This window comes from Brassica napus, chromosome A7 (assembly GCF_020379485.1).
Source record: "Brassica napus cultivar Da-Ae chromosome A7, Da-Ae, whole genome shotgun sequence".
Lineage (NCBI taxonomy): Eukaryota > Viridiplantae > Streptophyta > Magnoliopsida > Brassicales > Brassicaceae > Brassica > Brassica napus.
The window spans coordinates 17,817,575-17,844,906 of record NC_063440.1 but is presented as its reverse complement, the minus strand read 5'-3'; the positions used below and the strand labels follow the sequence as shown (position 1 = coordinate 17,844,906).

The 27,332-nt window shown below is 37.3% G+C and overlaps 7 protein-coding genes, 2 long non-coding RNA genes and 3 other non-coding genes across 15 annotated transcripts; 6 read left to right on the top strand and 6 right to left on the bottom strand.

Moving 5' to 3' along the window:
• Positions 1-99: 99 nt before the first annotated feature.
• Positions 100-4,195, top strand: LOC111214136 (MATH domain and coiled-coil domain-containing protein At3g58270-like). Of its 2 annotated transcripts, none has more exons than XM_048737085.1 (4): positions 100-816; positions 914-1,071; positions 1,325-1,611; positions 3,731-4,195. In XM_048737085.1, exons 1-4 carry the CDS (start codon positions 710-712, stop codon positions 4,133-4,135), a joined length of 957 nt encoding a protein of 318 aa, XP_048593042.1. In that variant the 5' UTR covers positions 100-709; the 3' UTR covers positions 4,136-4,195. The 2 variants fall into 2 exon arrangements, with proteins under 2 accessions (XP_048593042.1, XP_022572075.2); XM_022716354.2 differs by lacking the exon at positions 3,731-4,195 and adding an exon at positions 1,900-2,486 and having other exon boundaries at positions 157-816.
• Positions 4,196-4,528: 333 nt separating this feature from the next.
• LOC106356834 (MATH domain and coiled-coil domain-containing protein At3g58210-like) lies at positions 4,529-6,549 on the top strand. The gene has a single exon (XM_048737084.1). It carries the CDS (start codon positions 4,529-4,531, stop codon positions 5,063-5,065), a length of 537 nt encoding a protein of 178 aa, XP_048593041.1. The 3' UTR covers positions 5,066-6,549.
• LOC125576806 lies at positions 6,087-6,180 on the bottom strand. Its single transcript, XR_007315230.1, has one exon. It is a non-coding gene; the product is annotated as a small nucleolar RNA Z102/R77 (small nucleolar RNA).
• Positions 6,230-6,318, bottom strand: LOC125576805. The gene has a single exon (XR_007315229.1). It is a non-coding gene; the product is annotated as a small nucleolar RNA Z102/R77 (small nucleolar RNA).
• Positions 6,550-6,782: 233 nt separating the features above from the next.
• On the bottom strand, positions 6,783-8,663 carry LOC106353199 (deoxyhypusine hydroxylase-like). Its single transcript, XM_048737083.1, has 7 exons — positions 8,401-8,663; positions 8,121-8,254; positions 7,808-8,031; positions 7,590-7,728; positions 7,308-7,434; positions 7,110-7,228; positions 6,783-7,019 (listed from the first exon to the last, which is right to left on the bottom strand). The coding sequence occupies exons 1-7, from the start codon at positions 8,573-8,575 to the stop codon at positions 6,987-6,989; spliced, it is 951 nt and encodes a 316-aa protein (XP_048593040.1). The 5' UTR covers positions 8,576-8,663; the 3' UTR covers positions 6,783-6,986.
• Positions 8,664-9,164: 501 nt separating this feature from the next.
• Positions 9,165-10,677, top strand: LOC106356835 (bet1-like SNARE 1-1). Its single transcript, XM_048737082.1, has 5 exons — positions 9,165-9,318; positions 9,587-9,734; positions 10,120-10,176; positions 10,263-10,322; positions 10,395-10,677. The coding sequence occupies exons 1-5, from the start codon at positions 9,305-9,307 to the stop codon at positions 10,482-10,484; spliced, it is 369 nt and encodes a 122-aa protein (XP_048593039.1). The 5' UTR covers positions 9,165-9,304; the 3' UTR covers positions 10,485-10,677.
• A 57-nt stretch (positions 10,678-10,734) lies between these two features.
• On the bottom strand, positions 10,735-10,805 carry TRNAG-GCC. The gene has a single exon. It is a non-coding gene; the product is annotated as a tRNA-Gly (tRNA).
• A 96-nt stretch (positions 10,806-10,901) lies between these two features.
• On the bottom strand, positions 10,902-18,234 carry LOC106353200 (myosin-16). 2 transcript variants are annotated; one of them, XR_007315049.1, is made up of 25 exons: positions 18,088-18,234; positions 17,414-17,557; positions 17,160-17,305; positions 16,915-17,071; positions 16,564-16,622; positions 16,288-16,447; positions 16,065-16,214; positions 15,842-15,978; positions 15,619-15,765; positions 15,420-15,521; positions 15,090-15,147; positions 14,908-15,009; positions 14,479-14,516; positions 14,257-14,383; positions 13,997-14,164; positions 13,723-13,854; positions 13,533-13,642; positions 13,366-13,426; positions 13,038-13,215; positions 12,723-12,928; positions 12,503-12,622; positions 12,016-12,399; positions 11,785-11,924; positions 11,402-11,650; positions 10,902-11,170 (listed from the first exon to the last, which is right to left on the bottom strand). XR_007315049.1 is itself a non-coding variant. In XM_048737081.1 (25 exons), the coding sequence occupies exons 1-25, from the start codon at positions 18,211-18,213 to the stop codon at positions 11,127-11,129; spliced, it is 3,435 nt and encodes a 1,144-aa protein (XP_048593038.1). In that variant the 5' UTR covers positions 18,214-18,234; the 3' UTR covers positions 10,902-11,126. The 2 variants fall into 2 exon arrangements, 1 of the variants encoding a protein (XP_048593038.1); XM_048737081.1 differs by having other exon boundaries at positions 11,402-11,640.
• A 542-nt stretch (positions 18,235-18,776) lies between these two features.
• LOC125575381 (phenylalanine--tRNA ligase, chloroplastic/mitochondrial-like) lies at positions 18,777-19,800 on the top strand. 2 transcript variants are annotated; one of them, XM_048737079.1, is made up of 3 exons: positions 18,777-19,293; positions 19,366-19,437; positions 19,549-19,800. In XM_048737079.1, exons 1-3 carry the CDS (start codon positions 19,092-19,094, stop codon positions 19,584-19,586), a joined length of 312 nt encoding a protein of 103 aa, XP_048593036.1. In that variant the 5' UTR covers positions 18,777-19,091; the 3' UTR covers positions 19,587-19,800. The 2 variants fall into 2 exon arrangements, with proteins under 2 accessions (XP_048593036.1, XP_048593037.1); XM_048737080.1 differs by having other exon boundaries at positions 18,789-19,293; positions 19,508-19,788.
• Positions 19,772-23,661, bottom strand: LOC125576621. The gene is made up of 3 exons (XR_007315048.1): positions 23,326-23,661; positions 21,426-21,427; positions 19,772-19,806 (listed from the first exon to the last, which is right to left on the bottom strand). It is a non-coding gene; the product is annotated as an uncharacterized LOC125576621 (long non-coding RNA).
• On the top strand, positions 19,934-21,416 carry LOC106351159. The gene is made up of 3 exons (XR_001271207.3): positions 19,934-20,498; positions 20,897-21,044; positions 21,184-21,416. It is a non-coding gene; the product is annotated as an uncharacterized LOC106351159 (long non-coding RNA).
• Positions 23,662-24,286: 625 nt separating the features above from the next.
• On the top strand, positions 24,287-27,307 carry LOC106353201 (probable cyclic nucleotide-gated ion channel 12). Its single transcript, XM_048737076.1, has 9 exons — positions 24,287-24,389; positions 24,421-24,561; positions 24,656-25,061; positions 25,139-25,348; positions 25,431-25,729; positions 25,820-25,931; positions 26,002-26,220; positions 26,294-26,700; positions 26,807-27,307. Exons 2-9 carry the CDS (start codon positions 24,533-24,535, stop codon positions 27,084-27,086), a joined length of 1,962 nt encoding a protein of 653 aa, XP_048593033.1. The 5' UTR covers positions 24,287-24,389; positions 24,421-24,532; the 3' UTR covers positions 27,087-27,307.
• The last annotated feature ends 25 nt before the right edge of the window (positions 27,308-27,332 follow it).

Below are 27,332 nucleotides of genomic sequence, written 5' to 3'. Positions count from 1 at the left end.
AGTCTAATAGTCTAGTCCTAGTCCTAGATGTTCGTTTTTTTTCTTCTTTCAGTTTTCAGTTTTTCGAATGTAGATATAAAACCGTTTGAACATCTATGAAATTTAAGTTACAAAAAAAAAAAAAACATCTATGAAATTTGGTCCAGCTTTAGTTTACTACTTTACATCCGATTTTTATGTCATTTCCAAAAGACAATGTTGCGTGTCGTTTCTTTTTCCGCGTGCAAAACAACGATACAACTCTTTTTTTTCTCTAGTGGGCCGGTCTTTTCGGCCCAAGAAAATATCACTAAAACAACAGTGCCAATCATACGTCTTTCCTTCTGGCGCATGCGACCATCTCAGTTTCTTATTATTACTATAAACTTCGCCTTCGCGAACGTAACCATAACGAATCTCATCTCCCCGCGTTTCTCTCAGAGGTAGATCCTTCTACTCATTGATTTCTGATGCAGATAAGTATTTGAAATTAATATAACTAATAAAATAAATAACAAGATATTTGAAAATATTCCAAATACTTATCTGCATCAATTTCTTACACTCTTCTCGCTATGTAGATTCTGATAATCTGTTAAAATTTTGAATTTGAAGAGAAGTGTGTGTTACGAGCTTATAGAATCTCGAAATTAGGGTTTTCTTTTTTTCTGCTCAAAACAGTTGCTTGATTGTTCGATTTACAAATTCGTAGGAGTCTATATCAATATCAATGGGGAAGGAAGTTGTTAGCCAGTTCACTTGGGTGATTAGGAACTTCTCCTCTCTGCAGTCCGAGAAAGTTTATTCTGATGTTTTTACTGTCAGTGGCTGTAAATGGTAGGGAAAGATTACTACTTTTCTGTTAATTTCGTCCATTTATGTATTTATTTTACTGGGTTTTTTTCATTTTGTCTCTGTTTTATTTTTCTTGAAGGCGTCTTCTTGCCTTTCCTAAAGGAAATGGTGTTAAGTGTTTGTCTCTGTATCTGGCCGTTTCTGGTAGTCAATCATTGCCCTATGGATGGAGAAGACGAGCAGAACTGTGCTTAAGTGTAGTGAATCAAGTTTCTGAAGAACTCTCCCAAACTAAAGGTGATTGTTTCTAGTGACAACTGACAGTTTGATATATACCCAAAATAACCATTTAGACAGTAACAATGCTATTGAACTGGAGTTTTATATTTCTAAACTGTGTTTGAGCTTGGTTGATTCAGATTTTTGTTTCATAGTTTATGCTCTTAGTTCATTGTTAACAGAGATGCTCACTATTTTGGAGTATAGCTCATGGATGGCTTGATTTGATGGGAAGTCAATGATAAGATGTAAGGTTTTTTTTTTTTAACAGTTACATACCACTGCTTTGACGCGAAGGACTTCGACTGGGGATTTACGACAATGCTTCCACTTGACAAAATTCATGATAAAAATGGTGGGTTCCTGGTAAACGGAGAGCTCAAAATTGTTGCTGAGGTATATGTTCTTGAAGTTATTGGAAAACTAGATGAAGGTGGAGAGGAATCCGAATCAGTGAACATGTTAGAGGGGGATGATGGTGCGGAGTCTAATGATTTACTTGAGGTTTCAGTAAATGAAAGCACAGACGTCAATGGCTTTCAAGTCCTTCCTTCACAGGTATTAAATCAATAATGGTGCCAACGTTTCTGTTGCTTTGTTACTCAGAGGAAGAAATGTTGTTTTCTGTTTTGTAAATAGCTGCTCAAGTATTAGAAGATCACACATAAATTCAGTGAACATAAGAAGAAGAAAAAAGTTTTTTGATATATGTTTGTGTGAGTTGCAAAATATGAGGGAAACTGGAATATTGGAGTATTTTGTGGTCTTCTTTGAGTGCTTTCAAGTCTCTGATAACTGCTCCCATGAATGTTAGGTTTTACATTATTCATATTTTTTAACTTGCAGGTAGAAACCATGAGCCGTATATTTGAAAGACACCCTGATATTGCATCAAAGTTCCGTCCAAAGAATGAGCATCTTAGGACAGCTTACATCAACGTCCTCCTCAGCCTGATTAAGACGCTGTGCCAGTCGACTCATGAACTCTCCAAGGATGATCTGACAGACGCATATGCTTCTCTCGTGTACTTGACAAACGCAGGTCTGAATTTAGATTGGTTGAAAAAGAAATTGGAAGAAAGGTCAGAAAAGAAGGAGAAACATGAAGCTAGCGAGAGAAGGATGAAAGAGATAGAGGAGGAGTTGAAGGATTTGAAGCAGAAGTGCTCAAACCTGGAAGCTGAACTGGAGAAGGAGAAAGCAGATGTGTCTGTAGCCAGATCTCCCCTATCATTCGATGATGTTGTTTGATGTGGTTACGTTTGGGTTCTGTTTCGTTGTCTAGTCTATGCTCGTTTGTGTCTTGGTTTTGATTTGGTAGTTTCTTCAAACTCTGGAAGATAAATGATGGGTTGGAAACATCCGCATCTTGTAAAGAAGTATTTTGTGGTGGAGGACTCGTTAGGTTACTTTAATGCACATATGTTTCTTGATGGATAAGTAAAGTCATTGGTGCCTGAGAAACAGAGTGGCACACGGAAGAGTCGGTCTTACAGGTTTTTAATCGTTTTCTATAGTCCTTTAAGATTTTGACCTACATTTAAATTCTATCAGGTAGATGTTCATCTTCGAAATTTTCAGTTTTTTTTTAGCTTTTTAAATATGGTTGTTCAAATACGGTCCTAATATAGCTTCCTTTGAATCATTGACATGTTAGAATGAGCTTAAAAGCCTAAGCAATTTACATTCCTTGTGTGTAAATAGTAACCGGATCTATTAACAAGTTAGGGGGTCAAATGCCCCCACTAGATTTTTTAATTTTTTTTTTATTTCTTCCTCAACTACATAAAATTCACTCATTGACCCCCTATTAATCATGTCTTTGACCCTTAGACCCCTTTCCACATTCGATTTCACATTTCTTAAAATGATATTTTTTCTTACTTTCAACGAAAACAAATATTTAAACAAGTCCAATTTTTATTTCTATCTTTTAAGATATTAGTTGTCGCATTAATGCATGCATTTACTATATTAACGTTTTGTCTTCAATGTTCTTAAAACTGTATTAAAAATCATAATATTATGAGAAAATAAAAATTTAAAATATATGCACAAATATTGTTACGTTTTTTTCATCTTATATGCATATTTTTTTATCGATATTTGTATATAAACATACCCCAATAAAATTTACTTATGGATCCGCCACTGGTAACCAATGTCTCATTTCACATGACTCAAGTGGTAAATTGTGAACCAATGATCTTAGCCTTAGGGCTCTATAGTTTCCTTATTGCAACGTGTTTCTTGATGGGGAAATGGGGAAGTAACTATCTTTGGGTGTCTGAACAGAGCATCGAGTCATTTTCAAAGAAGTAGCTTGACGTATGATGCCATTAATATTCATATGTTAGATATTTGTGCCAACGTTTTGGTTGTTTCATAGAAATTCCAATCACAACACAAGAGACATTTATCATTTGTTGTAGATAATTCATTTCCTTGAGTAGTTTTGTTACTCACGGGAAGAAGATGTGGTTTTCTGTTTTGTAAATCGTTGATGAGGTATTACAAGAGCACATATAGATTCAGTGAAAATAAGAAAGAAAGAAAGAAAATCAAAGGAAGTTTATTGACATATGGGAGTTGCAGAATATGACGGAAACTGTAACATTGGAGTATGTTGTGTTTTGTTTAAGTTTTATGCTATTCATCCTTTTTTTTTAACTTGCAGGCCGAATCCCTGAGCCTTATATTTGAGAGACACCCTGACATTGCATCAAAGTTCCGTCCAAAGAATCAGCATCTGAGGACAGCTTATATCAACGTCCTCCTCAGCCTGATCAAGACGCTATGCCAGCCGACTCAGGAGCTCTCCAAGGATGATCTGAATGACGCATATGCTTCTCTTGCGTACTTGACAAACGCAGGCTTGAATTTAGATTGGTTAGAAGAGAAATTGGAAGAAATGTCAGAAAAGAAGGATAAGCAAAAAGCTGGTGAGGAAAGGATGAAAGAGATAGAGGAAGAGTTGAAGGATTTGAAGCAGAAGTTCTCAAACCTGGAAGCTGAGCTGGAGAAGGAGAAAGCAGATGTGTCTGTGGCCAGAGCTCCTCTATCATTTGATGATGTTGTTTGATAGGGTTTAAGTTTGTGTTCTAAGTCGCTTGGATTTTTAGTTATGTTTGGTTTTCTAGTTTCTGCAATGATCTTAGCCTTATGACTCTATAGGTTTCCTTAATTGCAATGTGTTTCTTGACGGAAAAGTAACTATCTTTGGATGTCTGAACAGAGCATATAGTCATTTCCCAAAAAAAAAAAGTAGATTGACGTGTGACGCAATTAATATCCATATGTTAAATAACAGTGACTAGGTGATGTATTAAGTTACTCTTATTAGCTCACGTTTATTTGAGATGCATGTATTTTGTTTTTTATATATATGGTTCAGTTACAAAAGACAAACACACAAAACTCCAGTTGAATCTGCAAGTAAACCTTCTTTGTATCAAGAAAAACTTAGCTCCTTATCATGTGGAATGGTGATGGAACAGTGGAGTTTAATGGCTTCCGAGTTCTCTATTCAGAGGTAATAACAATTATTTCACTTAACAATGATCAACTGTGGTTGTGTTTTTTTTTTTCACATCAAACTTGTTATCAGGTAGACTATGTAAGAAGAATCTTTGAAAGACACCCAGAAACCGCAATGAATCTTCTTCCAAAGAACCAGTTGGTGAAGAATGCTTACATGAACACCCTCCTCGACCTCATCGACATAACTTGCTTAGCTCCTCAGGAGCTCACGGAGGAGGAGCTAAGAGATGCTGAGAACACGCTTTTGGATCTGGTTGGTGTAGGTTTTGAGTTGGATTGGTTGAAGAGGAAACTTGAAGAGCTTTGCGTGAAGAAGAAGAAAATGGAAGCACGCGGTGCACGCATGAGAGAACTCGATAGAATGATCGTGGAACAGAGACAAGTGTTGCTTGCTCTTGAAGTGGAGCTGAAGAATGAAGAGAACGAGGCTGTTTCCGACAGTGCTCGACTCGGTTTCGAGGATGTTGTTTGAAAAAGAAACTCACTAGTGAAGAAGCCTAAATGTTTTTGGTTTCCCTCACGTGCTTCAAGTATATGTGGCTTTTAACTCATTACAAGAATGATTGAATAAAAGGACCAAATGGTCAATATGATCTTTTGTACTTTTATTTGGTATTACTCTATAGCTCAAATCTAAAGTAGTCTGCCTTCAAGGTACATCTAACTCTGCACTTGTTATCTTCCCTCGGCCAGGCTCCATCAACATTTTCATTTTAGCTAGTTCATGTGCGCTAGCCTTTCATCAGTCTCTTGTGCCTCGTGGTCCATTCCCTCTCATGAACGCATACGCCTTCCATAATATCCATTGTACTAATTACTAAACTTGGGTGATCCTAGGCAGTGGAGAAAACTCTGTAGTAGAGGTTATATACAAAGACTCTTGACAGTTCCCAACCAGAGAAGCTGGAACAGAGACGTGGCTCATACAAGTCTTTTGCACAAGGGCATTGAAAAAGCAGCTGACTAAACCATTTCCTGATAGGGACCTGCAGATGGACTTTTGGAATTTGACTAGGTTTTTCCATATCAATTAGGAACAGAGAATCTAGGCTTGGTTAGTTGTTAACGTGCTGAGCTTGCTCCTCCTACACTAGGACAGACCCAATTGGAGAACTGTTAAATATTTAGGGACTTATACTTGTTTTTTTTTGGAACTCCTCAGATAAACTAGTTCTGATTAGCCATTCTCTTAATTCTATTCACTACCACCTTCGAACATATAATAAGGTTTCAATTCGTCCTCTTGCTGTTCTGCTAATTTGGTGTCTAAGGTTGTCAAGTGTTATTCATTGGTCCACCGATTCTGTTGTCAGAACTGCGTCTATGTCATCTAATAATAACTTAGAAACTCTGTTTCAATCTCAGAGCGTAGAATATTGATGTACATGGGGCCAAAATTACGAAACATTGGGCTAACATCATGGTCGTCTAACATCAAACCTTAGGGGAACAAATTGTAAACAGAAACGAATTCAAAAGCAGAGAGTAGAAGAGAATGGGATCAGATAGAGCTAATACGTAAGATGCCATCATTCCGGCGATCAAACCAATAGGGAACAATAAAGTTCAACATTCATCATTCCATTCTCTTTCTCTCCCATACTATTAACTTGAAAAAGATTAGAAATTTAGAGGAGAAGGATCAGATAGAGCTAATACATAGATGCCATCATATCGGCGTATCAAACCAATAGGGAACAAAAAAGTTCAATCATCATATCCTTCTTTTGAATTTTAACAACTAAACAGAACACATAAAAATCTAAACTTGAATTCTATAAACTCAATAAGTAATGAAGTTGAGCCGTCGAGAATGTCAGTGGCGATGGAACTTATATATACATCTGTGAACTTAGGGCTACATCCTCAAAAGACGTAAATACCCCCTGTTATATCTTTCTATTGATAGTGAGCTCAACTAACCCCAGCGTTAGTCACCGTGACTTTTTTCCTTATGCATGTTTGCAATATTCTCTTGATTCCTTTTCTCTTTTGGTGATTCAAAATGCAATTCGGATCTCTGTCTGAAACCATCGTTAGCTAGTAGTCAAAGAAAGTCGAGTATTTAAGGTTAGGTGCTTGCATAAACTTTGTACATTCAATTCTGAATCTTCTGCTTTTTAATAATTCGATTAAACGTCTACATATAAACATTGATAGAGATGCTTTGGCAAATAAGTCAAGTATCATCTAGTAATCACTCATTCCATTTCTTTAACAATGGAAAGTTTTCATACCGATCAAGACAATGTATCTTAACCTTAAACTCAATACAGAGACTTATGATAATCGTTACATAAATGAGATGATAAGTGGCAGTTTCTCATTTCTTGCTTGCTACTAAAGTTTGTGTTCCTTTGTTGGTAAATGATTGAAGAAGAATGATAAGATTCTTAGCGAACAAGCGGGTCTTGAGTGAAAAAGAACTGCAAAAACAGGTTTCCATATGTGTCATTACAGATTCACCTAGAGTATTCAAGGTCAGGGGCAAGAGTTTTGAGATCAAAGTATTTTACCTCGAATGATTTGCCAGAATTTTCAAATTCCAACATGCTCAGTGCAACTTCACAGCTTTGCGAAACAAGCGGCTCAGTGTCTCTTGAGAATTCCTGTAGCAATGCGATGCTCTGCTCATCTGAAAATAGCCAAACAATGCAAGAGTGTAAGTAAAGACAAGTCAAGTTGTGATAGTTCATGGGATGGAGGAAAGATACCTGCAATAGAACCAAGCGCTTCTGCAGCCTCGTGTCTAACCATTGGGTGCTCATTCACATCTCTCAGTATTTTGCTTAGAGTATCTAAAGCAGCTTTGTTTTGTAATTGCCCCAAGACATAAGCAACCTACACAAAATTATATCAATCATTTTGGAGAACAATGAAGCAAAGATCCAAGATAACAGATCTTAACAGACACAGACATATGCAAGTCCATGAACACCTTTGGAAAGCAAGTCCTCACTAGCAATTTAGCAAACAATGACCAAAACTTGACAAACCTCATGACGTAGAAGGGCACTATTAGCACTCAAAGAATCAACAATAGCAGAAACAGCGTCCTCTCCACCATGATTCCTCAGAGCGAAAAGAGCAGCATATCTCTCATACATGCCTTTTGTTTCATCCATAAGAATCTGCCTGTGTAATTCAATGATCTGTCACAAACTGAAAAAATCATTTTCTAGAAGCGTTCTGAGTTGGTCAAGTTCAGAAGAACCTCAGTTGGTGGACAGAGGAGAAAGCAGCGGAAGGAGCCGCAGGGTCAACAGACATGAAAGGCGATCTCTTTGTCTCTGCATCAACAACATTACTCAGCTCTTCAATCCTTTTGAGAGCTAACTCACATGTTTCCCGAACCTCCTGAGCAGGATCAAAGACCAAGCTTTTCTTTAAAATGTCAGCATTACCCGCTAAACCAATGGCTCCAAGAGCTTCTGCTGCCTGTTAAACACAACATCGCATCAGCAACATATACTGACGGAGAAGAAGCAATGATCAACTCGAGCACAAGGATCATCAGCTATACTCAACTCATGGCGCACTATAGGATGCAAAGACATATCATTAAGAACCGACTCTAGAGCAGGAACTGCTTCAGCGTCTTGCATCTGTCCCAACGCAAACGCAGCTTCATGCGCCAACAAGTTGGATGAGTCTCTGGCCGCTGCAGGAGAAGGGAAAATCAAAACACAATCCCTTACTTAAAAATCAATCCTTTATTTTGATTTCATACTACTCAAAGACGATCTCAAACGTTCTACTCAAAGTAACAATCTTTTTTGGTTCGAGAGCAGGAGAGACTGAACTAACCGAGGATTAGAGCGCTGCGAGGTGCAGGGCCTTTCAAGTTGCGGAGAGAGAAGAGAGCTCTGAATCGCTCTGAGATTGGCTGCGACTGGTCCAACAATCGCTCGCAGAGAAACTTCTCCATGTTACTTACTCCTCCGCCTTCTTCCGTCGGTGAAGCTGATCCATTAGCTGCCATCACAAAATCTGTTTGATCGGCGGTTGAGAGACGACGTGAGTAACAGAGCCGACGACGACTAGACTAGACAAGGGCTTTTGTATACAGAGAGAATCCGATTCCTGAAAAAGAGGAAAAGACGCGGGACCTACTCTGGTAATAACCAAATTTATTGTTTGCTCCAATAATAATCTTATAATTGTAAATTGACCCCATAATTTGTAGGGCGATTCTATCTCATAGCACTTTTCAAGCTCAAAAAAATGATCAAAATAACTTATTTTTATTTTAAATTTTTTTTTTTTTTTTAAATTTGAAATTCTATCCCAAAATCTCTAAACCCTAAGTATTTTAGTTAACCCAAAAATGTAAATATATTTTTATCATTTAATAAAATTTGTTTTAGTCATTTTTTTGATCGAAGATTATTTTTGTTACAAAACTTAAAAATGATTATTCTTGTAAATTATTGTAAATTATTCGTAAACAATAAGAAATATGTGGGACCTATTTCGATAATAACAAAAATTATTGCCTGCTCCAATATTAATAAAATAATTTCAATTCGACCCCATAGTTTCAATTATCCCCCCCCCCCCCCCCCCCCCCGCGAAGTTTTAACATTTGGCGTCTGTGTGTCTGTTGAGTGTAAGAGATTAACCACAGCAACATTTCAACCGTTTTATTCCTCAATTTCGCGGAAGGTGATTGATATCTGGGTGGAATCATCTCGAGAAATTCGATTGATCGATGAATCCTAGAAGGTTAGATCCAAGCTCGAATGTTTTTGTTTCTATTCGATTTTGGAAATAGAAATGATCTGGCCAGTCTTGTGATTGTATATGCTTTCATGAGCTGTGTGATTCGTAGATTAGGGTTCGTCGGTCGAATCTGAAGAAGCAGATGTCGTATGTTAGCTGTATAAGAGATAAGAAGAAGAAGACACATAGCGTCTAAGTTTATTTGTCCGTCTCCAAGAGTTGTAATCCGAGTGGAAGATGGTGAGCTGTAATATTGTGTGGGGTTTTGCAGGGAGCCTCGGGGTGGGAGAAGTGCGCTCTTTGATGGCATTGAAGAGGGAGGAATCAGGGCTGCTTCTTACGCCTCTCATGAAATCAATGAGCATGAGAATGAGCGTGCCTTGGAAGGTTTACAAGACAGAGTCATTCTCTTGAAACGAGTAAGCCTCTCTCATTTCTTCTGATTCATGTTCATACTTGTGCTCTGTGAGTGTAAATGAAACTTGCAAGCATGATAAACAAAGTTTTGTAGATGGAACAAAGCATGTTGAAGTATAGAAGCTCTAACATAGGTTCTGTTATGTTCAACTTGTTTTCTGTCTGTGTGAATGAAATTTGTGAGCATAATCTCACATCAAGTATGAATGATCAACAAGCTTTGTAGATGGAACAAAGCATGATAAACGTAGTGATGACATACTATTACAACACAATTTAGACGAGTTCCTATTGTTGTAGAATGCAAATTGTAATGAAGCTTAACATTTGCTGGTCAACATTGTTACATCTATGTTGGACTCTGATTTGTCTCTTCTTCATGACCAGCTTTCTGGAGATATAAACGAAGAGGTTGATACTCATAACCGCATGCTTGACAGAATGGTACTTCTCAACCTTTTCTGCTACTTTTGGCCCAGAGAGATGCCATTGTTACTCAACATTTTGCAATATGTTGTTATAACTTGTAGGGCAATGATATGGATTCATCAAGGGGAATTCTCTCAGGAACCATGGACCGGTTTAAAACGGTTAAATCTCCCTTACACTAGCTTCACTCTGTGTTGCAAAAGAGTCTCTAACGTTGAACTGAATCCTTGCAGGTGTTTGAGACAAAATCAAGCCGAAGAATGCTGACACTCGTCGCATCGTTTGTGGGTTTATTTCTAGTCATTTACTATCTTACCCGTTAAAACTGGCTAACCGAAGTATTTTCTGAACATCCATCCGTTGATCCTATGATATTTTCATTATCTATGTTGCCTCCTGCATGTGTGATTTGCCTTCTTAGTGTTATAGTATGATCCAGTGCATCTTATTGTATTTTCATGTGATAGATTATTACTGTTTTTTACTCCATTGTGTAATAGCAACGTTTTAAAAATTGGAGCGACGAGGCAATGCAAAGTATTGCAAATAGGCAGGGAAAATAACAAAAATTATTGCACCAGCCGGGAATCGAACCCGGGTCTGTACCGTGGCAGGGTACTATTCTACCACTAGACCACTGGTGCTTGTTGAACTTATTAAATTAGATTCCAATTTGACCTTACACTATCTGACCATAATTTCTTTCATGTACCATTAGAACTCGTAGATTGAACTGAAAAGAAAGAAAATGAATAATAGAAATAAGTAGCAGTTGTATTAGCTGAAGAAACAAACATAGCTGTTGTATGCATTTAAACCCATAGACCTGACATATCTTGACGACTCTACAATGTCATTGCAGCATCTACTCATAAAAAACTACAGTTGGAGTTTGAACTACTTGTAAACACTAAACAATTTCCATCTGACACAACAAATGAAGAGATCAAATAGGTGCTTCATCATCAAAAGTAATCTTCAAAGCCCCTTTCCTTATCATTCTCTGTTCCTGCAATATTATTGTTCTACAAGATGAGAAGGATGATTCCATGAACAAATGTATATCTTGCGCAAAATGTTTATTATTTAAGGTGGATTTGGAGGCTAGTGTAACCATAAAAAACGGATGAAGAAACAAAGTGTTTCGACTTTAGAAAACAATTCATTTTGTTGTGTACTCTAGAATGTACCTATTTCGTTTCATAGAGAAATATGGGTTTACGGTGCTATTACCACTGACCTTTGGCTTCTGTGGTTGATAGATCTTGAACAATGACTTGAAGATTTGAATTATCTGCAGAAGAAGTAGATGGAGCTGGAAAAGTGAAATCAGAATCACTTGATGAAGCTTCAGAGTTCTCAGAGCTGTCACCAAGGTCATCACGTACAACTGGCACTGTAGCCATCGGTGAAGACATAGATGGAGATCTTAAGATGGACTTTAGTTGCGAGAATTGATCCGACATAGAATATAACAACCTGGAATACACTAAACAAGACTTAGCATCAGGAAATGTACACCTAAAACCATATGCTAAGTTTTTCACTAAGACAGTCAACTATTATTTTTTAATGGAAGTTATATCTAAGACTATCTCTGTTAAAATTACTAATCAATAATACCTGTTCAAAGAGTCTTGTAGTTGGTAAACTCTTCTTTCTGTTTCTTCTAATCTTTTGCGTCTTCTCTCACCAAGTTCTCTGGCTTCAGCACATTTTCTTTCGGAAATGTCAGCTCTTTGTTTCTCAACTACCAACAAGGCCTGAAGAGTACAATAAATAGAACAGCATGATAATCTGGAGATAACTGGAATGCCATGTCTAGAAGCTGTTTCAAAATGTTACGAACATTACCTTCAACATCTCAACTTCGGCAGTGAGGGACTCAACTTCTGTATCACGAATAGGATTCGTTATGTGGCTTACAACAGAAAAATTGTTGTAAGGCTTCTCTGACTCGAGAACAATGGAATTTTCAGTTCCATCTTCTGTTAGGATGGAATGTTTTGTCTGTCTTTCATGTTCTATCTCTTCATCACCACTTTGCTCTGAAGGCATTACAAATGACTTATCGAGTCCACTATCTGCTCGGATGAAGATTTTTGGATAGTGTTCGTCTCCAGTCTCCGCATCATCACTTGGCTCTGAATGCAGTACACAGGACATATCAACTGCCTCTTCCACTTGATTGGAAAGTTCCACCTCTCTTTCATGTACTGTCTCTTTCTTTTTGTCAGCCTACACCCATGATATTATATCAATTCAAGCCAAATACTTTTTCCTTTAATGAGAAGAACCATGTTCTATTCATCTCTATAGATACTGCATAGATCTAGAATACCTGATTTGACTGTCCCAACTGTTTTCTGGCAATTCTTCCTCTGAGTCTATTTTGATAAACCAGAGAAGCTTTTTTCAGTTTCTTGTAGTCAGATATAGCACTGTAACCACGCCAGTACGCCTGCAAGTTTGTTAGAGTTATTAAGTCATTTCTATTTCTTGAGATAGAATGATTCCATAAGAACTTGTTAAGTATGGAGACAGAGTAATGAGAAAAGTACCTGGATCACAGTTGCTGCCTTAGACTTCAATTTAAAACGAAATTCATGGCGTGCAACCATTGTCCGGACTCCACTTTGCAAGGTGACTGCCGAAGATTTGGTCTGTCCATACTCTTTCTTTGCTACCTGTCTGCGTAAGTTTTTCTGTATTTTGATGGCAGCTTCCTCCCTTCTCATGTGCTTGCATATGTTTCCTGCAATATTTCCTAAAATACGAAAGAGAGACTGTATCAGCATTACTAATATCCTGGGCATATCAGTGAAAACATAACGTAAAAAGAAAAGGCTAAATGAAACCATCACGCCATAACTCACTTCTCCAATTAGCCTGTATTTGAACTGAAGCCCTCCGCATGAGAACATATCGTTCTCTTGTCAGACGGGTTCTAACTTGTCCTTGAATCATCCTCGCTGCTTCGCCGAGCACTCTTGTTCTGTGTGCATCTAGCTCAGCCATCTGACCAGCTCTCAGGAAAACTTTACTTTTTCCAATCTGCAAATTAGATATCATATCAACACCCACCAATGGGAATAGGCTATCTGAGAAACTCAAATTTCATAGTATACTGAAAGTTCGAGATGTATTCAACTCATACATAACTGGGATTCCTTTTACATTTAGTCAACTTCCTAGGAGCCTTACCTGGTAACCTGTGAGCCCCTTTTTCTCTAAAATCCACTTGCATGCAACATCTGCTTCGTACCTGCTTACAATGTAAGGTAAGGAAACTGGGATAACAAACTCCAGGAGCAATAAGGCAGACAAGAGCAGAAGAAAGTTCAAGCTTGATGGGTAGAACTGATACATACTCTCCTTTCAAAATCTCCGGTGCAAGAATGATAAATCTATTCAAGAACTCGATGAAAGTCCTATTTGTTGGATATCCAGCGCATTTCACTCTGATGGCCTCAAGAACACCCTGCACAAGACAAATGTCATATAACACCTCAAGACATCAACAAAACACGTTAGCATGAAAAATTTAAATTAAACACTGACCCCAGAGCGTAACTGATGCAAGACATTGGCATTGTCAAACACTGTTGGCTGCAACAAATTATTTGGCTTCACACATCTGATGTAGTGTGGTTCCGTATGGTTCAGTGTCTCCATCAGCTGTTGCAATTGTAGCTGTACCAATTACTTGAACATGTTAGCCAATACAGATGATGAGTATGGAATTAGAAGTTCAACAAATTCATATGTGTGCCCCAATTATCCAGTCCTACTTATTAGTTAAAACAAAGTCTCAATGGATTCGCAGAAATCTCACCTTGAAACGAGCGCCAATGGAGGAAAACTTTGATTTGCTACTCTCTTTAGGAAGAGGAGGAAAAAGGCCTGACACAAAAGAACATTTGGAAGCATTTAACATGTCTTGATGCTCGGCAACAACATAGTCTTTGTTTTTGTCTAAAAACTGATCGGACTGGTATCGAACCTGAAAAAAAGAGAACATGGAAAGACACCTTAAAGATCATAATAATATCTATATTTAATTCTGCAAGCAGTAGAGTGTGAAATGCAGCTTACATCCCCTGCATAATGAACTAATGTAAAATCTGATCGCGTCAATTTTGGTTTTATGAAACGCTTATGATCCCTGAATGTTTGATACAGCTTCTCAGAAAATGTTTCAGGAGTTGATTTGGGTAGCATGCTGCAGAGATAATAAACGTTAATTTATAACGCATAATTATAGTGGTTGGAGACGAAACACTAAAGAGCAGTTGCAGAGAGAAAATTTTACTATACCATGCTTCATCTAGAAGAGCAATAATACCACCGGGCTTCTGCAAAAGACTGAGTCAGAGTTTCAGAAAAGAAGAAAAAACGCAGCACGAAGTAATAGAAGAGCAAGAAGTAACGCTACTTCTTGTGTTTTCAAGGCAGAACAATGCATAGTGATTTAAGACACGTGAGCATATATGAAAACAGATATAACTCTTGAATGCTTTCATGAATCTTTCAGGTTTAGCAAGGATAGATATTCAACATGGATTTGAGGCTACAAGTGAAAGCATGTTCGATAATCACATAGGTTGAGCCGTAGGATAATGTACTCTAGATGATGCCAGATTGCTCTCTAAAGTGGATTTATACTGTCCAATGTTTGAGTTACCCACATTGGTCTCACACATCAAGACATGAGCCTTACAAAACAGATAAAAGGATAAAACAAACCTTTTCAATAAGATCCACGACTTCTTGATTATCAACAAACTCCACATAGCTCCAATCTATCTCTTCTTTCTCATACTCACCTTGTTCCATTTTGAATACATGCTGTATAATATTAACGAGTTAAGATTAATAACAAAATCTTGAGCCAAATCAGCAGTCGTAACCTATAAATGGCCTTATACCTGGTTGAAATGCTGTTGCAGCTTTTCATTCGTGTAATTAATACAGAATTGTTCAAAACTGCATGGACAATATAAACAAGTCAGTGAACAACTGAAGTAGAGGTTTGAATATTAGGTGATGTACAGATATCTCTTTAAGTCGTGGAAATTTATACAAAGACATCATTTCCTAAGATCAGAGTTCTGGAGGAAGTAATGTGTTTTTATCATATCTCAGCTCACAGTAAAAGAATTGAAAATTCATCTAGTAGATTCGAGGACACTTGGTGTATTTTGACAATTAAGATAATCACCCCTGTAGAGTGAGCCATGTATACTCTCGGCTATCACCTGTTGGCTTTAAAGCTCTCAAAACCATAAATGTCAAGGACTCCGATCAAGCGCCTAGAGTTAGAATCTTGGCCGATAGAGATATTTATTTTGTTCACCAACCTGGAAAATCATAATGAGTACTGACTTAGCAGATGTCACCTCAGTGGCATGTGAAGAAAAAAAAAATAGATATTTAAACAATGACAAAGAAAATTACCAATCAAAGAGTCTAGAGTATATTGTCTTTGCTAAACCATCCCTACTAACGGCAGCGCCAAGAGGATCAAGACTTCTTTTGATAACTTCTTCTGGGGTCACCATAATACGCTTACACAAAGCATCTTCTAAGGAATGGGAATCACACCTAAAATAACAAGTTGTAGTTACGTGCAGGACAAAAATCAGAATTTAGTTGGAGAAGTAGAAGAGTCATATAATACATGAGCAATTCTGACGTCATCTGGAGATGAAACTTTGACTGTTCATCTTTTAGAGATGATGAATCAGCATCTTCTCCTTTGCAAAATTCAATATTTCCAAGATGGAGAATGGCAGCCACAACTCTGAAAATTGCATCCTGAGGAGACAAAGAAGATAAGTTGCTGCTATATAGCAATCAATAGGTGATAGGTAAATTGCAAAAAAAAAAAGGAGTTTGCAAACCTGTTCTTGTTCACTTATTCCAACTACATCCATAGCTTTTCTAGTAGCAAGATACTCCTCTGCATCATTTACACCATCAAGTTCGAAGCAGCTAGATTGGTTAAGATAGCGAAATGACTTAGGATCCCCCAATTTAAATCTCTCAACATCCTGCAAAATTTGATATCATTTATCACTTCAAAGATTCATCCGATTATAGGTAAGGCCAACTTAGATAGCTCACCTCTGGAGGTGCAGCACACAGGAGGTAAAAGCAGTGATAGTTACGTTCAGGATCTGAAACTTGGCAAACACGAGACCTCTCCAAGAGGTAGGTTCTGATGGCTGCCCCAGATATTCGACCAATGTCATCAAATTGAATCTCCACAAACTTCCCAAAACGACTGCAACAAGAAAAGGCATTAACATCCACTAACAGCAGGTAAAAGAGCGAGGAGGACAAGCAAAGTGGACGAAGGAGAAAATGGAGGCACTAAATAATAAAAGCTTTAACTTTTACCTGGAATTATTGTTCTTAACAGTCTTCGCATTTCCAAATGCCTCCAGAACTGGATTTGACTGTAACATGATCCAATTGGCATAAAGAATTAGATCCAGAACCAAGAGAACAGACCCAAGTGGTATCACATAATGAGAAATGTCCAATCTAAGGATGTCAATGCAGGGATATATCTCAAGACTGTATAATCAAGAAAGCCGAGCAAACAAAAATGTATTTTTTTCTAAAGCAGGTAAAGAGGAAAAAGTCTTCCACATGGCCTTAAAATTTCTTCGATATACGCAGCAAGGTAAAAAGCTCATCCTCCAAGTGTAAGAGACTGTAATCTTTGATAAATTCATCACAACTTACTTCTAAAACTTGGTTTTCAACAGTCCTTCCTTCACCTGCAGTATGCCCTCCAAAGTATGCAAGGTAACGCATGAGCACCTTAGTCGTTTCTGTCTTTCCAGACCCACTTTCACCACTGACCAATATACATTTGTTCCTGCCCTCATTGATCATTTCCCTGTTGCAAATTTTCTTAAACTAATAAATAAAAAACTTCTGACAAAAGAAAATAATGACAGAAATGAAAGGTAAAGACTCATACTCACCTATATGCAATGCCACCAATTGCAAAAACATGAGGACTCAACTCTTTGAAGGAGGCTTCCTTGTACTTTTCCATAACCTCAGCATCGTAAAGATGTGGGAGTCCTTGAAAGGGATTGACAGCAATAAGAATGTTTCCTGTATAAGTCTGTCATGATGTCAAGATATTATAACAGACTCGCCTACTACTGCGTTTTTTTGCAAGGAACAGGATGAAAATATTTGGTTTGCAACCAGAAATGAAATATTTTCTTACATAAATTTCATTGAGCCCATATCTGGTAGCCAAGTTTTCGAGCACTGCAGGCTCATGCAGATAAGATAATCGTGTCATGTCCTCTACTCCCTCTGAAGGAGCTTCATCGTCTTTTATATAGAGTTTTGATAAATTAGCTATAACCTGAAACAGTAAAAGGAATCAGAAATGTGAAAAGCAAAACAGCACCAGCAAGATCCAGAAATGGCATTAAAATGAACTAAAGCATAGAATTATGTGTGAAGATCCGGTTAGTGGTTTTTGTAGACTAAAAGCAATACCAGCACTTTGAGCATATTTGTGAAAACAAATAATAAAACAAGAAACAAAGAAGAAACCATTTTAAAGAATGTATTCATGAAGATAGATGTTCAGTGCATCACATCCTTTTCTTCAAATCTCCAGAAAAGAAACTAAGATTTACAAAGCCGAGTAATATTCTCCCATGCAAAAAAAACTTTCCTTGAAGATCACTAAGAGAAGTGCATTACATCCATTGTCTTTAAGTCTCGAGAAAAAAAGAAACTAAGATTTACAAAGCAGAGTAATATTTGCCACTACAACCCCATGACCATTTCTTTAACATGACAAAGGACTGCATAACAACTTTCCTTGAAGATCAGCGAGTGATGAAACTAAGAAATGAAAAAAGAAAGTGTTTTTCTTTTTTGTACCTCTCGGTCATCATTGGTTTTAACAGTAGCTTGGTCAGCCTTAATATCAACAACAACTCCATGAATCCATGCCACATCTGGGTCTTCCACCCATACATGAGAATCCACCATTATGTTTTCAGCCATCCCGTAAGAACCCTCCTACCATTTCCAGTAAACACCACAAGTTATCAGCCGATGCCAAGCACATATACACATATCATTCTTGTGTTCACACAAAAATCTCTTTCCACAATTAACACCAAGGATCGAAAACCATTATCGCATGAATCTAAGGGAAGCAAAAAGCCCATGAGAAGAGTACCTGTGGGATATAGCTCCCTCTTGAGAAGTTACGATCAATGGAGCTAGAAGAAGAATCTCAGAAGAAACAAGATTGGATATTCGTATAACACCAAACCGGCGAAGCTCGAATTTGAAGGAATTGATGATCGCTTGTTCTTCTGGATTCAAAAGCAAAGTTGAAAAATGATTTTGTTTTTCTCTTTCTGGTGGCGTATGATAGATTTCTGAAGAGAGAGTGATACAGAAACTCCCCTTCGATTTCGCCATTCCTGTGGACGCCATTCTCTTCGTCTCTCTCTTCTCTTTCCCTCCCAATTTAGCGGAAGAGACTTTCACTTGCAAAATCATCAGCAATAGCATCCTCGTTACCTTACTGACCCGGAATTTGACCCGACCCTACCCAAAAACCCGAACCAGGATTCGAATCTGGGAAATATATACTTTTCCGAGAAACTTAAATCCAAAATGTATTGCCGGGAAAATTCTCTGATTGTGGTTTTGTCTGTTGATTTTCAAAAATCAGGGTCTTAAATAAAACTTACGGTTCAAAACGTGATTTACAGAAAAACTTAAGGGTTCAATTTGCAATTTACTAAATGTAATCTAGACAAGGGGTATAATAGTAATTTACTCGCGGTGGCTTTGTCTCCCCCTCCCTCTTCATCAACAGTGTTTCTCGATAAATCTCGGATTTACTCATCTCCGAGCTCGAATACGCTATGACCATATTCTCAGTCCAGTCCACTCTCTTCACCCGAGCTTCCGTCGCCCTTCTCTCCAGCAACGGACTCAAACGCTTTTCTTTCGCTTCCTCGTTCTCCTCCAACGCTCTATACTCTCCACCTCTCCCCAAAACGAAGAAGCGTCGCTTCCCAATCGTCTCTGCCGTTGATATCGGCGGCGTCACAGTCGCTAGAAACGGTTCGTGCTTCTGATTTACAGTTTGACTTAGTGGAAGCTCGTTATCTTGAAATGTTCAACTTTTTTTTGCAGATGATGATCCTACAAACAATGTACCAGACTCCATCTTCGAGTCCAATTACGCTAATTGTTACCACCAAGCAAGTAAGTGTACTTCCCCCTTGCATCTTTAACTGGAACCATCATCATGCGTGTATCTCTCGTTTGGTGTCAGAACTTTGATCATGTGCAAGTCCCTGGTGATCATGTAAACAGGAGCCTTAACGACACACACGTACTATGTAGATTCCTGAACTGTTTTGAGATGTCATACAAGTGCTCACCAAGCCGAGCTGTTGAGGAAAGTTCATAGACGTTTACCGTAGAGATTCTATTGATTCTACTCATTATCCGGTTTTCTATCAGGTGTTCTATTCTCTAGATCCCTGTGTGTTTTTATTTGACTTTGGCTGTTTTGGTCGACATCCTCTGTTTCTTGTATTATATGTTTATATTTTTTTCTTAAAATATAATCTATCTATATTATAATAGGAGAGTTTTTGCTCTCTCCTAAGGCTATCCACGTAGGCAAACTCTATCTCTTCTTTTGGTGGACCCTACTTGAACAATAAAGATTTTGTTTACGAACACGCTTTGACCTGCATCTCTTCAGCTTCTTCTCTTTCTCATCCTCCGTTGACGTTTTTCTATTGAACTCTGCAATGAATTTTCACTTCACATTTAAATCAATAAGTTCCACGAACTCTCCGTCTCCCTTGCTTTACAATCAAAGCGTGATGTGTATGAAAACCGAAGAACACCTCTAACCCTATAAATAGGAGAGGGCTGAGATTGGAATCGAGCTTCATAAACACGCTCTATGAGTTTTTCTTCACTCGAAAGCCTAGAGCCCTTCTTCGGAAATATCATCCTCTGATGCTACTGTTGCCCAATCAGCCGTCAGCCACACAAACATTGACGCTCTCCGACATGCGACTTCCCAATTCATTGTTTTCCATACATATTTTTTTTTGTCTAGGCAACACTCTTGCATCCACAGGTAGCCTCTATTTGACCTCTACACCATCTACAAAATTTTACTATGACACCAACATTCCTGTTGTTACGTTTCTTTCTACGAGTGTTTTTGATTCGAGCTTATTTTTGCAGGGACTTAAGGACGGATCTTTTTTTCTTGATATGATTATCCCTTTAAATCACCAAAGGTATGAGCTTTTGATTCTCTATGTTTAGATTGTTCGTTAAAGTAGTAACTTTATCACAAAGTTGGGAGCTTTACTGGTTTAGCTGGTATTGAGTTATGGTTTACAAGTTTGATTAGAGTTAAAAGATGATGTCTTTAGGAAGAAACTACCTACTGTATATCAACTTCTCTGTTTGTCTTTTGATTAATGCTAGCACTTCAAAGCAGAGATCATCTACGGTTTCGATGTATGTTGCAATATAAAGTAGTTTTATTTCTTGCATCAAAGTGTTGTTTGAACATTTTGTAGAAAAAGTCTTGACCTTTTTGTGGTCCTAGAGACTTGAGCCAACGGTTTAAGTCTTGAGGGACTTCGTTTTCGTTTTTGGTCTTGAGGTTAAAAGGGTTGATGATTTGCAGGCGGTGTTCAAGACTCGGATCTACCTTTGCAATATTGATGCTGCAGGGAACTTAAGTGTGGAGATTCTAAGAGACATTTGGAGCCCAGCTCTTAAAGTCACAAAAGTCTTGGAAGCCATTAGATCTATCTTCTTAAAACCTGAGACATGTAAGTTTCTACTATACTCTTCGCTCATGCATCATATAAGATAGATTGGATAGCTCAGGTCAGTTCTGTTGTAAGAAAGCTCCTTAGCTGTTTCGTTTCTTTAACTTACCGTCTTTATATCTTTTTTCTTTGTTACCAGACAATCCAGCTTTACCAGTGATTGCACTGCTCTACTTGTCGGATAGAGAAAAGCATGAGGAGGTAGCAAAATAATGGACACTGCGATTTGCCAAGTGAACAAGATTTGAGAAACTTTTGTAATACGAGCAAAGACAACAGATGATTAATGTCTTATTGTATCTACACCAAGTTATTTGATGAATGATCAATTCAGCGGGACGAATCGAGGATTTGTGTTTCCCGAGTGCACAAGCAGGTTACAACTCATACTGTCTTGGCTTGAAATCATATTTAAATGTCTGTTAATCTTTGGCATCTTATGTGTAACCTGCAGCTTGGGAGGTGCAACATCGGAGGTTTTTCCGTGTGTTGGTACCATGGTAGGGATCAAAAAGAAAGAGCTTTTGTAACTTGGATATCTAAACACGTTCATCTTTAACTATAACGAGCAGATAACACTCACGTCAACAAGCTTTGTTAGTGACAAAATTGACCGAAAGCATTATTGTTTTGGTTTACTCCAGTCCTGTAAAGCTTCAGGTTATAAACGTTTGTTATATAGTTTGTATATGTTCTCAGTTTCTCTTATATCTTTTTCCCCTAATATGATTGAATCCCCTAATAGGTAAAGATCCTTTCCAAGCTTGATGGCTTCTAGAATCATGTTTAGAGTCTTGGAAATTTGTAAAGAAAAGTTTAAATCGAGGGTATTTACCAATGCTAAATCTTGGCAAAAAGATTTATTACTTTAGATTTTATCTTTGTTTTTTTATTACTTGCAGCTATGTTTATATTTGAGATCTAATAGAATGTTCTTTTGAGGTAAGTAAACCCAAAAGACCATTCTGCTAAACCAAAGTTTATATTAACTAAAATCAAGATAAAAACTCATGTTTATGGGAGTACTGAAAACAGGTACATAAACCATGGTGTGTGAATTGTGAGGCATTGAGAAACACATGTCTAGAATCTGGCTTATCATTTCAAAGGCTTTTGATAATCATTATGCATCGGCAAATGAGCAGCCTAAACTACAAGTGAATTAAATTTTAGGTAAAACATTTTTTTTTAATTTTTTTTTTACCTAAAACATAAAGACTGGTGAATCTTACTGATTTGTTGATGACATGTTAATAATTATCCAATATCATTATTCTACATATCTGGTGGAAAAGAGAAGTAGGTAATAATAACTATTTTTATCGAGCTTTCACTAGCTCAAGCCCTTATTGCCTTCATTGGTTTTTTGTTGTATCTTAACAAGATTGATTTGCATTAACTATCAACTGAATTGAGTGCCCATGAGGTGACTGTATTCATCAACAAGAGGTAGTAATGCCAAGAATGACATGTAGACATAAAGAGACTAAGAAATATCATAATGTTATATTACATGATTATGATATTGTATAGAATTGGAAAAGATAGGAACTCAATTTCTGAGGATATGTGATTCAAGAAACAGAAATTACATTTTAAATTGCATAGTATAAATCCAGTTTGGCAAAAGGAAAAAAAATAGTAGTCTCTGCACCAAAGTTTTTTAAGAAATTAGTATCCACACCCTCAAAGATGCCACCCAAGTACCTACAATTTATTAAGAAAAAAATATATTAAATTAAACACGTGATTTATATGACTTTGCAAAAGGCTAGAAGAACACAAAGTTATGCAAAATTGACAGATATATGTCTCATCGCAAATGAAAAGCAATCACAAATACTGCAAAACATACAAAATACAAATTTAACACATGTGATTATATGATCTTGCATGTACAATCAAATCGGAACGGAGGCCGAAGTATAAATAAGAAATAGGAACGATATGTTTGATATGTTTGAATAAGAAGATCAATAAATTACACTCAAGTGTTAAGTGTTCACGACATTTGATCGTAGTAACCTTACTGCACATTCCAAGTAATTCCATTTGGAGAAAACCAAATAGTTGGCAGGGGAAATAATAAGTGTGATGATTCTAGAGATGAACAGAAATGACAATTCAAGAGGTAATTGTGGTATGAAACCAAATAGACAAATAAATATACAATGGGACAATAAAACAATAAGGTACATAATATAGCACGCACCATTGTTTACGACAGAGAAATAGAACACCTTCTATCCCCGCGCTTGCGCGGGGTGAAAACCACTAGTACTACTAATGGAAGGCTTTTGTGTCTTTTCTCCTGAGGACTGGAACGGGTCTGGTAAGGAAAAAAATGTCGAGAGGGGTTGGCACGTCACTTGTTTGGTGAACTAAGATTTATTCAACAGAAGTAATCTTCAATTATGCATAATCTTGTTTGGCTCCAGAAAAAAATATATTTTTTGTTGGTTTATGTGTAAAATTTCAAGTTATTAATATAATCCAATAGATGACAAAAAATGTTTTTTTTTGTTTTAAGAGAATGGTTTCCTTGTGTTCAACCGAAATAGTTCTAATCTACATACCGTTGACTAGATAGATGTCAAAGGAGTACAAACCAAAATTGTACCCAGAGCCGTGCTTACAGCCTATTAAAAAAGGCATTTGCCTAGGGCCCTTTAGGGCTCCTAATTACAAAAAAAAATTCATACATGGTAGTTAATGTATTTTTTTAGTTATATTTTTATTATTATTTGATTCTAAATTTGACTTCTGTTTAAAATAACTAATTTGTGATCAATTTTACTATATTTTATATAAAACTATAAAGATTCTACTTCAAATTAACTGCAAATATTTGATCCACATTTGTCTTCTTTGTATATATTATGAGTTAAATTTATTTTATATATTTATAGAATTTGATTAAAAATTTATAATATTTTGAATATATAGTTTATTTTATTTAATTTAAACGCTAATATTTAGCTTTTTAACATCGACCAACATTTCAATCCAAAACGCTAAGAATATATAGTTTGGTTTTTAGTTTATAAAAGTCTGGTGCATAAAATTTAGAAAATGTTTAGGTAATAAATCAAAACTTTTTAGTGTTATATATATATATATGTTTTTAAAAAAAAAATATTTTATATAATTCAAATTTAAATAGAAATATTTTAAAAAAAATATCTTGTAAATTTTTTTAACTCGCCTCGGACCTCCAAAAACCTTAGCACGGTACTGATTGTACCCAACAAGAGACTCCAGGGTATCTTACCGTTTGTGAAAAAGTCAGCCAACATTGCATAGCATGAAGGTGAGTGGTGAGTATTGTATTGTTTTTATTTTTTGGTAATCAGTATTGTATTGTTTTTATTTTTTGGTAATCAGTATTGTATTGTTTAACTTGGAAATGAGTGAGCATGGATAAGAGAGACGACTAAGTGGATTCTCAGGGGAAGAAAATACAGATTAGGAAGAAACTACAATCCTACATGAATCACCGGAGTAGTGGATACGCGGGGTACTTTCTTCGAATTTTAGTTGAAGTAGTTGGTTTTTTATATATTATTTGTGCTAGGAGTTGTTGTTTTTGTAGTGAGCTCTTGTTTATGCAGGTTTAATACTGGCAATGTGGTGAGACTTTCAACTGTATCTATCAAGAGTGTTAGAGGATGGTTGGAGAAAATGTTCTGGAAGATGACACGTATTGTAAACTGGTGGAAGACTGTCCTTTTCGTTTGCGTGCTTGCTTTAGCCGTTGATCCTTTGTTTTTCTTTATCCCTGTGATTGATTCTCATAAGTTCTGCTTCACTTTGGACAAGAAGCTTGGTGTAGCTGTTTGTGTCCTTCGTACTCTTATTGACGTATTCTATGTGATTCACTTCATTTTTCATTTTATAACCGAGCGCATCGCTCCTCGTTCTCGAGCCTCATTAAGAGGCAATTCTAAGCCTATAAGGAAGAGACTTTTCTTTTTCTACTTCAGTGTTGACATTGTCTCTGTTCTCCCCATTCCCCAGGTGTGTTTGTGTTATGTGTTATCTTCACTAGCTCTAGTCTTCAACGACATCAGACTGACTGATTAAAGATCTCGCAGGTGATGGTTCTTACTCTCCTCTCAAGAAAGCAAAAGACGTCACTGGTGTCCAAGGAGATACTAAAATGGGCTATGTTTTGTCAATCTATACCTAGAAGCATCCGTATCTATCCGATTTACAAAAATGGGACAAACCTATATGGTAGGGTTGCTCTAACGAAGTGGGTTGGAGCTGCTTTAAACCTTTTCTTTTACTTGCTGCCGAGCCATGTAAGCAGCAAGAGCTTATTTCTCCCTTATTCACACTGCATTTGCTTTTTGTTATAACCATATATGATCGATGGATGGCCAGGTGATTGGGGCTATCTGGTACTTGAGTGCAGTTGAAAAGAAAGAGACATGTTGGCGTGAAGCGTGTGCAAAGATACCCGGATGTGACCTAACAAATCTCTTATGTGCACGAGGTGCTGGTGGAGACAACAGTCGTTTCCTAAACACTTCATGCCCATTAATCGATCCGGAGCAAATCACAAATTCCACAGTTTTTAACTTTGGCATCTACACTGATGCATTGAAATCTGGGGTGGTAGAGACAAGGGATTTTCCAAGGAAGCTCTTGTACTGCTTTTGGTGGGGACTCCGAAATATTAGGTTTGTTACATATAAACTATCATAGCTTCTTCAATCATTATTTTTTTTTAAGTTTCACGGTTACAACAAGATTTTCTTGAACAATTACAGTGCCTTGGGCCAAAACCTAAAGACAAGCAACTCTGCAGGGGAGGTCTTTTTTGCTATCATCATTTGTGTCTCTGGTGTACTCTTGTTTGCTGGGCTCATTGGAAATGTTCAGGTAATAAACTCACACCTCATCATTATAGATTTTGATCTTGTACATCTAATTCTTTTGGTGGTGATCACAGAAGTACTTGCAATCAACTAGTATAAGAGTAGATGAATGGGAGGCGAAGAAAAGAGACACAGAACAATGGATGCCTTCTGAGGACCTACCAGACGATCTAGAGAAATGCATTGAATGGGAAAAAACCAGTAGCATAGAAAGGGAAGCTCATCTTCGTAGTCTTCCAAAAGACCTAAGGGTCGAAGCCAAACGCAATTTATACTTGTATTCATTGGAGAATGTAAGCATATATATTGCGAAATCACTTGGTGTATCACATAGTTTTTTTAACATGTAGCTTTTCGAGTTTTCAGGTTCCTTGGATCTCCTTCATTGATGATGATTGGCTACTAAATGAAATTTACGATCGGGTGAAGCCTGTGTTCTACTCCCAAAAAAGCTACATACTGGGAGAAGGTGACCCGGTTAAGGAAATGCTTATTGTAACGTACGGCGAATTGGAAAGCATGACAGAATCTTTTGAAACATCTAGCTACAGCGATATCCAAATTCGACTCATGAAAGGTGATGTATGGGAAGATCTTCTCTTTTGGGCTCTTGATCCCCATACTTCTCCTAGCCTTCCCATCTCAAACGGAACCGTAACGACGCTTACCTATGTTGAGGGCTTAACTCTCTCGGCTGATGATCTCAAGTTTCTAGCCTACCATTTGAGACGCTATCACAGCGTCAAACTCCAACACATCAAACACAGTTTCAGGCAAGGCTTCAAACCCTAACTTTTTTAAAAGATATATACCAAAATAAGTGAACCAGAGGTCTCACAGTTTCCCTTCTTGGTAATGTTACCGCCATACAATTTGCAGATGCCATTCAAAGTCTTGGCGATCATGGGCAGCATTCTACATACAGGCAGCATGGAAAGCACATTGCCGAAGGAAGGCTTCTAAGATATTACCTGCCATAAAGGACGAACAACAAATTCTACAAGACACACAACGCAATCTGGGAGCAACACTCTATGCGTCGAGGTTTGTCTCTAAAGCTTTGCGAAATCGACATGTCGATTCAGCGGAATGTTCCAGCTTTCCAGAGATGTTACCTGACAAACCAGCCGATCCCGAGTTCTCAAAGAAGGAAGCATAGCGTATCATTGAATAAAATGGCCTACTTCATCACGAAGACGTATCAACGCTCTTTATTGCTCCTATAAACTTAAAACTGGTCAACCCAAACGTGCTTTACCCTTCCGTAATAATTGTTATTGCTTACAGCTTACTATGTGTCTGTAATTTAGTAAGAAACAAAACTTGTCAGCAAACTACGAAATGTAATCTATCGATTCATAAATTAGGTATTTTTTAAATGTAATATAGAGAAGGGGGTATAACA